At 39.9% G+C, this 11,274-nt stretch overlaps 2 protein-coding genes across 6 annotated transcripts; both read left to right on the top strand.

Moving 5' to 3' along the window:
* Positions 1-852: 852 nt before the first annotated feature.
* Positions 853-5,385, top strand: LOC147324559 (protein tyrosine phosphatase domain-containing protein 1). Of its 3 annotated transcripts, XM_086298426.1 has the most exons (13): positions 853-1,011; positions 1,282-1,473; positions 1,573-1,653; positions 1,898-2,016; positions 2,158-2,295; positions 2,385-2,656; positions 2,757-3,050; positions 3,169-3,423; positions 3,505-3,621; positions 3,702-3,803; positions 3,900-3,980; positions 4,082-4,192; positions 4,319-5,385. In XM_086298426.1, the coding sequence occupies exons 2-13, from the start codon at positions 1,283-1,285 to the stop codon at positions 4,439-4,441; spliced, it is 1,884 nt and encodes a 627-aa protein (XP_086154552.1). In that variant the 5' UTR covers positions 853-1,011; position 1,282; the 3' UTR covers positions 4,442-5,385. The 3 variants fall into 3 exon arrangements, with proteins under 3 accessions (XP_086154552.1, XP_086154551.1, XP_086154550.1); XM_086298425.1 differs by lacking the exon at positions 853-1,011 and having other exon boundaries at positions 1,274-1,473; XM_086298424.1 differs by lacking the exon at positions 853-1,011 and having other exon boundaries at positions 1,274-1,473; positions 3,169-3,621.
* A 150-nt stretch (positions 5,386-5,535) lies between these two features.
* On the top strand, positions 5,536-9,516 carry cimap1b (ciliary microtubule associated protein 1B). 3 transcript variants are annotated; one of them, XM_086298429.1, is made up of 7 exons: positions 5,536-5,729; positions 6,484-6,598; positions 6,697-6,900; positions 6,991-7,092; positions 7,187-7,305; positions 9,117-9,257; positions 9,347-9,516. In XM_086298429.1, the coding sequence occupies exons 2-7, from the start codon at positions 6,487-6,489 to the stop codon at positions 9,437-9,439; spliced, it is 771 nt and encodes a 256-aa protein (XP_086154555.1). In that variant the 5' UTR covers positions 5,536-5,729; positions 6,484-6,486; the 3' UTR covers positions 9,440-9,516. The 3 variants fall into 3 exon arrangements, with proteins under 3 accessions (XP_086154555.1, XP_086154554.1, XP_086154553.1); XM_086298428.1 differs by lacking the exon at positions 5,536-5,729 and adding an exon at positions 5,762-5,915; XM_086298427.1 differs by lacking the exon at positions 5,536-5,729 and having other exon boundaries at positions 6,451-6,598.
* The last annotated feature ends 1,758 nt before the right edge of the window (positions 9,517-11,274 follow it).

Genomic DNA, 11,274 nt, shown 5'->3' with positions numbered 1-11,274 from the left:
ACGAAATGTTAAATGACTAGAATATAAAATTGCTTTCAAATAAAAGCTTTGTAATGTAGCTCTGTTCCCCCAGCATGTCCTGTGCTGAGCAGGAGCAGATGTGTGAAATTTATCCAGCATATAGTAATCATTTTTTAAATGGGAGATGAGCCCTAATTGGGATAGAAAAAAGTTGTATTATCATCTTTTCATCATTACCATGTAGTTACTGTTGCAGCACTGCAGGGGGCGATAATGTCAAAGGGGAGTCAGTAGCTGCGACCAAATCCTCATTAAGTTTGACAGTGTTTCTAGTAGATGTTGGCAGATGGCTTGAGCATGAAGTAAGGCTGCGGTTTAGGAAAGGCCTCAGAGAGGACTGGTGGCGGCTCCCGGGCTGGGCAGATCCCAGTGTACTAATGAGAAGTGAATTTATTGCACAAACAGCTTGTAGTGCAGGAGGTGGTCATATACAGACAGAGAACCAGGGGCACATATCGTCGTTTATCTCCAATTCACAGCAGTTTAGTGTGCAATAAGATTAAAATGTGTGGCAATTTTCTGCCATGAAGACTTTATAGTCAATCAATTTTCAATAAATCAGTTACCATAGTCGTCAGACTGATCTGGTGTGAGATGATCTGAGATCACCGTATAAGCACAACATTTACACAGTCTCTCTTTTGCTGCTTGTTACAGTTTCTCAGCATATCAAGTGGAGTAAAATCATGTATGACGCCAGGTGCTAAGTAATTAGGACATACACAGTGTTTATAGGTGAAGGTGTAAGGATATAATTGGCTTGCTACGATGCATGAGTGTCTGTTCTAATGTATTTATGACAGCTAATCAGGCTTAGTGGAGCTGGGTCATCACACAGTTTTGTGAGTGAGTGCAAGCGGTGTGCATCAAGACAGATGAGCCCATGTGTACTCTGCTTTGTTGATCAGTTTTTTTCTTCATATTTCTTAAAGCCTCATAGAAATACATTAAATGGGATTTAAACCATCACTTCTTAACATAAACAGAAAGGTAAGCATTACATTTAATTGCTGTTTATTACATATGAAGCTATATAAAAACAATATAGTTGGACTGTTCTTAAAGCAGAACACTTTCAGACATGAGATCCTTGCACAGTAAGTAAAATGACAGCTAAAAGTAATACAAATACTGTCAGACTGCAAGCTGCATGTTTGTCAGAGTTGAAGGACGAAGGAAGCTGCTATTTCTTCCAGGTGAGGCATCCTTCACAGATATAATACGTTAGCAAAAGCTGATTTGCAGGTTTTACATGTGCAGGATGATGCCGACGTTGACCCCTCACATACCGGTACCACAGCCCACCTATTCCCAGGCCAGGGAGAATCTGGTGAAAGCTATCCCACCCAAGCTCCTCTGTCTACTGGCCTGTGGAGGTAAAGATTGTCGCTACGAGGGACCAGAGTGCTGGAAGCTGAACCAGCAAGTTATTCGAGGCATTTTCTCCTCCTGGTGAGAGTGTTTGGCAATCTCACACATAATTTTGTGTTGCGCGTGTTTTCGCAAAACGGTAAGGAGTCCATGCTGACTGTGAACTTCTACTTGTCTCAGGGTAACAGATGACATAGTTGCCATGGCAAGACCATCAAGTTATCTAATTGAGAAGTACAACATCATAGATCAGTTTCAAAGGTAATCACTGGTCAGTATTGTCTGTGTAGTAAATTGATGCATGACGCCTGCAACCTTACAGTAATTACTGCAAAAAAGGAAGGACATAAAGCATCTTGTATCACTTTTTTACAACGACACTTGACGATCGTAGTAGTTTTAAAACTTCTGGAACTGTGGACACATAGCAAGTAACAAACAAAAAACCTTTGAGATGAACACCAAGTGTCTGCAGGTTTCCTCCAGTTTTTGACTTTATTTGCAGGTTAAACATCAGGTCGATCGTTAACATGCAGCTCCCAGGCGAGCATGCTCACTGTGGACCTCCTCTGGACCCTGAAAGTGGTTTCACCTACTCTCCTCAGATCTTCATGGACAATGACAGTGAGATCTTAAAACACTGAAAGCAAAGCATATTTATTTTCAATACAGAAAACAGTTTATTTTGTGTGCAAACATTATGCTGATGGCTTTAATGCTCTTTCCTTCAGCTCACTATTCTTATGTACATATGTTTATGTGCAGTTTACTTTTACAACTTTGGGATGCCAGATTTTGGAGTGTCATCTCTTGTTGGGTTAATTGACGCAGTGAAGGTTATTGCCTTTGCGGTGAGGGAAGGAAGAGTGGCCGTGCACTGTCATGCAGGCCTGGGGAGGACAGGTAGGGTTAAAAATATATTCCATGTAAGTAAGTATTGCATGTTGCAGATTGGCCACATATAATGCTCTTGCTGTGTTCCTGATCGCCAGGTGTCCTGATAGCTTGCTACTTAATCTACACCTTGCGCATCAGCCCGAGTGAGGCCGTCCACTTTGTGCGGATTAAACGACCTCGCTCTATCCAAACCCGGGCACAGATAAGCAAGGTGTTTGATTTTGCTCGCCTGCTTAGCACACAGCTGGTTCAATACCCAGACCTTAGCCTGAGACACGGAGCCCCTTTCACCCTGCAGCACTATCTAAACCGACAAGCACTCCTACTGCACGGCAAGGAGGCTCGCAATCTCAGACAAACACCAAAGGTCTGGATTTTGTCATCATAATACATTAATCCTGTGTCATGAAATGCCTGGATTGTAGAGCAATTAACCTTCTCCTCTTTTCTGACTTCCACTTGATTAGGTGGTGTACCTCCTGTGTGTGCGTCTCTCCTGCTTGGCTCTGGGTCTTCCTTCACCTCCAGAGGTCTATACTGAACTGGACAAGAGGTCCGCACTTAGGGTCCTGAGCAGCACTGTGAGAGAGACTCTGGTGTCCAAGCAGTACTTGCCCTTGCTGAGAGAAGGTCATAGAAGCTCGTGGGCAGGTTCGGGGTCAATGTCCTCATGGGATGACCCGTTAGGATTCTTGGAGAGGAAGAGGGAGGTACTGATGGACAAACGCAGCTACAGTGACTCTGATCTCAGCAAGATCAAGGTAAATGAGGTCAAATTTTAAAATTGTGCACACAGAATTATTCAAATTCTTGAATAATAATGTAAAATGGGTCTGGTTATAAAGGATTTGTCCCCCTTTGTTGCGTTTTGTACTGAAGGGATCGGAGCTGAATCCATACTGCACCACAGCTCTTGGAGATGAGAACCACTGGTGTTTGCCGGAACGTATGCGAACTGATCTCAGACCAGTTAGTCCAGTTTTTGGTGGGCTTTCATCAGGCTACCAAACCACCAAAAAGGAAACTCATATACTCAATATTCCAGTGTCCAGCATGAGAACAAACAGCAGCTGTGCTAAGCAGTCAAAGTGCAAGGCTAAAAAGGCTCTACCCAAATACAGTTCCAATGTGGAGGTAACCTTACATTTATTTTTAAAAATGGTAACAGTAAAGAAAGCTTTGCTGTGGATGTGTTCTAACCAATGTCACATGCAGCTGTGCAGAAATCCACATAACCTAGGCCCGACCTCGACGGCTCGTCCTGTAGCTAAAGCAATGTCAGAGCAGGGTCCTCCAGGAGAAACAGTTCTGCAAAGGTCGGCTCTGCTGCAGGTAAAACGAACAAACAAGTAATCATTGTTATGAATCAGAACATATCAGTGAATTAATACTACCACTCACTTTTTCTATAGGAGGAACTGAATAGTAGTGAGTGTGGCTGGGCTCTGCTGGTCACTGAATCAGATCCTCATGTTCTCTGCTGTCTCTTGTGGACCTGGCTGGAGAAGCTGAGGGTTAGTGGCATCACACAAGGGATTTCTGATTAAGCACCCTGTACTGCAGTAAACATTTGTCTCTCACTTTTATTGGTTTTCTCCAATCTCATTCAGGACCCTGTCCTCAGTGCCGAGGACATAGAAAGACTGAGTATTAGAGCAAGCAACAGGAATCCTCTCAGTGTGCTCAAGAAAGTAAGCAAACAATCTCCTGGGCTTTCTTACTAAGCATTTATACATTTATACGTAGATCTCCTTAGATGCAAGATGTTATTTGGGATATTACATTGTTACAGCCACAGAGACACACCATTTACTGTCTGCTGAGCTGCGTGAGCACAGTCACCAGCCTTTGTCCACACAGAGAGGAGGCAGTGCTTCACCGCCTGATACGGGCACTTACAAGGGTAAGACAGAGTGGAAGTTCAATGAGTAAATCATGTTGCATTTGTTCTAAATATGAAAACTTTTTTTCAAGTGTTATAATTTTCCTTTTTTTTAAATAAACACACATATATACATGTATCTTACAGCGCTCCCAAGAGGAAATGGAAAGCCTTGCACCTCTAATGAAAGTCATGAAGGCCACTTTGAGAGAAACCTTCCACAACTACAGATACTTCACTAGAGCCTGCAGCACCAATGCTACACTTTGAAGACAAGAGTTTATACAGAAACAAAAACTGATACTGCATATTGTTGTTGTTGGGGTTTCCCCCCCCCCCCCCCCACAGAGACATTTTGACAAATCAGAGGAAAAAAAATTGAGGTGCAAGCACTTAAATAAATGATTGCTTAATTCTGTCTAATTACTTTAGTTGTAGGATCCTGTAAGTGTTTGCCATCACACTGAGATGCCACTTTTTTCCCTAATTCCAAATATGACAAAATAGAGCACCCACTGTGAAAAATGCCCTTTACAGTTTGGTTTTTGGAGTGCATTTAAAGCAGAATTTGATATATAAAGACCAACCTCCCCCTTCATGTCTCATATTTATCTTCCCTTTTTTAAAATATCCCTATTTCACAATAAATGTGGGCCTAACAAAATTGCTAATAACCTATACTGATTTAGATGTAAGAAATAAAGTATCACCTACACAATCTAACGAGAACTATTACCTGCTCTACTCTTTCAGTCTAAGCCGTGTTAATGTGCTTCAATTGTAACTGTCCCCTCTGGCACTAAAATATTTTGTTTATGATGTGTCCTGCTTACACTGTTACACACTTCACAGGGGACAATGAAAATGTGCCAATGTCTATAAATTAAGCCTAAGATATTTCCAGTAGAGGGCATTAAGATTAAGTCATATATTTGTTTGTTTCCGTGGATTAAGATGATTTGAAGTATTTGAAACAGTTACCAGGCAAAGAGTAAAAACTACATCTGTGCCATGGACCAGTCCTGCATAGAGTGCTAGAAAAGTGGTTAAACTTGAAATAAAGTTAGAATTAAAAAACAAACATTTAATGAGTTTAGCACTGAATAGTATATCAGGTCCTGTCATTAGTTCTAAGAGGTTAAATCCAAGCAGTGTGCCCACAGTGTGACCCTGTAGCAGAACAGCATTTCATACCTAATAAATCATTTACAACATCTGCATAATGTATTGCATGTATATACTTCTTGCATGTCTCTGGTTAAATGTGAGTGAGTCAGATATTATACCAGGGAGCCAAGACACCCCAACAGAGCTGACTAGAAACCTTTCCCTTTTTTTCATTATTATTATTAGTAGTATTTTTTTTATCGGTCAAACTGGTTAAAGAACATTATATCCAACACATATTAAGAATAAATGTCAGAGAGTCATTGCCATGGAAACGTTGTCATAGTGAAGTTGACAACCATTAAACAATCTGTGTTTGGGTTCAGCGCACATGCTCATTTCTGTGGAAAAAGCCTGTCACGGACTCTAAGCAGGATCGGGATTTTGTGAGGTAAAAATCACGAATCTGTTTACTTTATTTCACCAACTGAATAAAACTGAAAGCAGTCAGTGATTCGTTAGTTTGGAACGCAAACGGTAGAAACAGTTTTTCTTTATTTCTTTTTTTGGTGAAAGATTTACAGCTTTTTCTGTTAAAAACATAATCAACCAGGCCTCCGTCAAACAAAAGTCAAGCGTAAGTAAAGCCATGTATGATTCATGAACTTAGCTCGATGCTTTATATAACTCATTAACATGGCTAGCGCTTGTTTTCACAGGTGAGCGCAAAGCTGTTTTATAATTATTGATCACTTATGCTCAATCAGTGCGAGTTAGCAAATGACTAACGTTTCTTTCAGGCGTTAGTGTTGTTATTCATATGACATATGAAATGAGTTATGGTTGTCATTGTTATTATTGTTCCAAATCTGTTGCCATGATTAGCACCGTGGTGTTGCTGTTCCAGGTGAAGCCACACTCGTGTTACTACTGAGCCACTCAGAAAGGTGCAGGATTTGAAAGAACTTTGAGTTGGCAAACGCTTAAAGAGCCTTCATCGATAGTAATGCACTTTCATGACATGGCAAATCTGCTAAATCAAACATGTGGACCTACCTGCTGTGGTTAATAAGGGATCAGCTGAATATATATATATACCACAGAAGGATGAGTGATTTTATCTTTTTTTTCTTTCTTTCTTTCTTTTTTAATGTGCAAACCCCCCTTAGTCATTTTATTTTTTTTCCATGACTTTCTCTGTCAAGGTAATGATGAAGGCTGATCCCTGGGTTGGCACCTGGAGGCCCCACAAGCCAAGAGGTCCTATAGCTGCCCTCTATGGTAGCCCGGGGCCCAAGTATGCACTGCCTGGACTCACAGGTAGTGTTAGAGAATTTTTTTTTTGTTATCAGCACAATTATTATTATTAGTAGTAGCAGTAGTATTCAATAAGGGTGTGTTCTTCTTCTATGATAAAGGTGTGTCTCAGCACGACCCTACCAAATGCAAAGCCCCAATGTTCAGCTTTGGGATGCGTCGTAAGGAGGTCAATAATAACGTTTCCCCTGGGCCAAGATACCTGATTCCCACCAACATGACCAGAGAGGGCCTGAGCAGCATGCCTTCATTTTCACTCCACAGCCGTCCAAAGGAGCCCAAGTTCTTCGAGCCTCCTGGACCAGGTCAGCAGAACTCCTAACACATTAAACGCATATGAAGATGCTTTACTCCTGGTCTCAGTGTCTTTATACAAATTTCTTTGTTGCTGTCAGGTCAATATTCCCCAGAGCACTCAGCAAAGTGGATCTACCGCGCTGCGCCTGCTTATTCACTGTTAGCCAGGCACAAGGAATTAGGTGGCAACAAAACACCAGGTAAAATATGTATTTGTTGTTTTGTATTTGTACTATGAATAAAAAAGTTTCATAGTACAAAATCTGTAAGCTTTATCTCTTGCTCCTACTGCAGGTCCTGCAACCTATTCCCTGCCTCCCATGATAGGGAACACTGCGGTTGCATCTTCTGCTCCCTGCTTCTCATTACGTGGCCGCAACAAAATCGGAACCTTCTATGATGACCAAAGCAAGGTGCAGAGTTATATATGTAACATGTCTTTTAAGAGTTATATTTCCCTGAAAAATTTTGTCATTTTTTAATGAATTTATATTATTGGGAGGTTTTAGTTTCTTTGTGTGACCTTTGACTTCTCATGGACATCAGTTCCAGTAGTTTCCCACTGTACTCCTGTTTACAGATTAAACCTGTGTATAAACTTTACATCTTGTCTTTTTAGTGTAAAGTGTTTGTTTTTGGCTGAGTTTGTATTAGTTTGCTGTAAACAATTTTTATGTCTTCTAAGTAATATTTATTGAATTAATACAGGTTAATATTGGTGGTAGTTATGAGGATTTGGTGTTAATATAATCATTAAAAATAGAGTTTACACATCACTCTATGTAGTCCTCTAAAAAACTAAGTAAGCCCCATGGTTCGATAGCTTGTAGAGCCTTCATCAGCAATAACGTGAAGCAACATGGAGTAATCGCTCCCTGTATAACGTTTCTCTGACATGATTGTGGAGGTATTTTATCTCAGTCTTCTTTACAATATTGCTTCAGTTCATAGAAGTCTGCAGGCATTCCTTTATGCACAGCTCTTTTAAAGCCCCTTTAAGGCATTTGTGCTGATACGCTGTTTTGTTTTCTCCAAATGTGGTGCTGTGCGGTATGGACGAACATCTCCAACACTGGTCTTTGTTGTCTGTTAAGAATTGTTCTGGAAGTCTTGTGGTTTGATCCAATGCAAAATTACACATGAAAACCATGCTGCCACGTTTTTTTTTAATAGAGAAGACTATTTCTTTTGGCAACACTTCCAAACAAGCTGTGCTTATTCCTTTGTTCTCTAATTCTACTGTCATGAACTTTTTCATTTAACCTGCTAACTGAGGCCTGAAATGTCTGTTTTTGTAGAGGTGCTCAGACTGGCCTGTGAAAAACTTTTTCATGTGACTAGTAAAAACAGTGTTTAACAGTTGTAATGGTTATACATGGTTATATAATGCATTTCATTGCAAATTTCACTTCCATTAAAATTTATCTAAATCATTGTAGCTATTATATATAGCTATTACACCTCTCCCCCAACAGGACCACTAGCTGACTGATAAGGTGTGTGCCATCACATTAAATTTCATTACTCAAATTCCAAAAATATATACAAAGCACATATAAAAACCTGCACAGAAATTGCATTGCATCATGATTATATATTAACAAATTTTCTATTTTATCTCATTTACTGATCTACTTTTGAAATGGCTCATAAGTGAAATTTGCTAAGACAAGTTAAGATGAGAAGGGAGAAACACCCTTCAACCATCTTGTGGTTGTTGATATTGTGTAGTTTGTCAACTAGAGGGCACTTTGTAACTTACCTGTTGGCAACAGGTGTTTGCAAATCCACAAATACAACAACCAGCTGATCCAAGCAGCTATAGGCAGATTGTAAATGAGTAACCTACAGCTTGTTGGAGCAGAGAACAAGTTTATTTTTAAACTGCACTGTCATATTATCTAAGTAAGGACTCATAAGTGATGATACGCAACAAATGCTAGGAAAATCTGTTTATGTTCCATGTGTCTGACAGAAAAAAAATAAATTGCCAAATATTGGTATCTTAAAAATCCTCCATCAGGCTCTATTCCCTATGTATATGAAACAAAACCATAACCACAACACAGACTGTAGCAGGACAGTGTGAGGCCAGACTGGTTACATACAGGTATAAAAGTTACTCAAGCAAACCCTAAAAAGCTGAAACCAAACCAAAACAAAAAAAACCCTAGCAACTGTGGTTTACTGTTGTTGTCTATACTTTTGTTTCTCTTGGCCGCAGACTCCTGGCCCTGCTGCCTATAAAGTTGTGGACCCCAGTATTTATGGGCAGAAGCCTCCTCAATTCAGCATGACAGGCCGCAACTTCACTCCCGGTGAAACCACAGCGAAACCAGGACCAGGAGCATACAACCCTGAGCAAGTAAGAAACCTGATCATGTCGTGTTCTTATTATCCTAAATGCTCCACAAATATGAACATTTTTTATTCATCAAGATTTTTCCTTCCTAGGTAAACCTCACAAAAACCAAAGCCCCGAGCTTTACCTTTGGATTGCGTCATTCTGAGTACATCCTACCAGCTCCTGGGAATGTTATGGAATAGTGTCCTCTGTCATCTCTTAATTTAACTGGAAATGACCACAGAAGTTTTTCAATAAAGCATAAAATACAAACTGCTCAGCGCAACAGTGAGATTGTATTTTGATGCCAAAGAATTTAGGCCAGATTTCTCCATTTGTCATATTTGAGGTCAGTTAAGGAAAAAATACTTTAAGAAATTGCTCGTCTTTTTACAGAATAAGATAAATTTACTGTTTCTGTCTTATGTCTCAACTTTGTGGAATTTCCAGGTTACGGTTTAGCCTTTTGCACAGTTTATAGCAGAACCTCTGCAATCCCAATTCCTGAGTTAGCCATTTGGTATTTTGCAAAGTGCCACTTTAATGTGCATCCAACTTTCATACCAGGCTGTATGATACATACAAACTACATGATCAGTGATATTTTGCTTTTGCTATTTATATTATCCACAGAGCCACTAAATTGTTAAAGTCAGCCGATACAGAAGATTTAATACCTGTAGACATAGCCTATGTGCAAGAATAATGTTATTTTGCTTTTATATTTGGCCAAATACTAGCAGCTTATGAAGCAGATTGTTGGCTTTATGTGAAAAGAAAAAAAGTGTGTGAAACTGCCTAATAGAGCTGTGAAAAGGGTTTTCAGAGAACTCCATGCAATCCTGTGAAAACCTAAGTACACGCTTACACTAGTACACTCTGTGATGGGTTATAAGGACATTTCCAAACAATTTAATTCTACAGTGAGAAAAACTATTCAAGGCAGTTGCCAGATATTTGTCTTTGTAGGAATGTATTTCCCAGCAAAATCAACCCAAAGTTAGACATTGCAATGCTCAGACAAACTGCAAAGAAATCCAAGCACTACATCTCAGACTCTACAGGCCTGAGTTATATCATGTTTAAAGTTTATGGCACCACAATCCAAAAAAGGCTGAACAAGCATGGCTTCACTGAAGCCCCCTTTTCTCTAAAAAGAGCACTGCAGCAAAGCTTAGTTTTGCATCTCAACGAACCACAAGACTCCTGGAAATATCTTCTTTGGACAGAGAAGACCAAAGTTCACAGCACCACATTTAAAGAAAACTAAAGAGAGCATATCAGTACAAACACCTCATACCAACAGTCAAACACAGTGGTGGAGGAGTGATGATGTTGGCTGGTTTTGGAGCCACAGGACTTGGGGACTTTGCATCTTGGGCATCTTTCCTAGGTTTTGTTGTATAGCAAAGTTTTGTAGAATCAAATGTGATGCCATCTGTCCTATGAATTAAGCATGGCCAAAACTGGGTCACTGATTACTTCAAATTATTGCTGCTAAAGCTGGTTAGAGGCAACCAAATCAGTACTGTAGTTACACTGTTTTTTCATTCCAAATATGACAAGATAGAGTACCCACTGTGAAACATGCCCAACAAAATGGCTAATAACCCCTACTACAGGGTGGGCCATTTATATGGATACACCGTAATGACATGGGAATGGTTGGTGATATTAAAGTCCTCAAGCTCATGAAAGAATAAAGTTACGTTGAAACCAAGCACACCATTGTTTTTCTTGTGACATCACCAATAAGTTTGATGTGTCACATGGCCCTCTTCCTATTGAAAAAACAAAAGTTGTATCCAAGATGGCCGACTTCTAAATGGCCACCATGGTCACATGGTCCTTGAGGAGTTTGCCCCCTCACATATACTAATGTGCCACAAACAGGACTTTAATATCACCAACCATAACCTTGTTATTACGGTGTATCCATATAAATGGCCCACCCTGTATTTTAGATGTAATTTAATGATTTTTAGTGTGCTTATTGTTTCACACACTGCTTCTGCATTTGACCTTTCCTTCTATAAAC

This window comes from Aulonocara sp. 'chitande type north' Nkhata Bay, linkage group LG7 (assembly GCF_057382095.1).
Source record: "Aulonocara sp. 'chitande type north' Nkhata Bay isolate Kocher_YH1m ecotype deep benthic linkage group LG7, A_spYH_male_GT1.1, whole genome shotgun sequence".
In the NCBI taxonomy this organism is placed as follows: domain Eukaryota; kingdom Metazoa; phylum Chordata; class Actinopteri; order Cichliformes; family Cichlidae; genus Aulonocara; species Aulonocara sp. 'chitande type north' Nkhata Bay.
The sequence above is the reverse complement of the archived record's forward strand: the minus strand, read 5'-3'. Positions and strand labels throughout refer to the sequence as shown.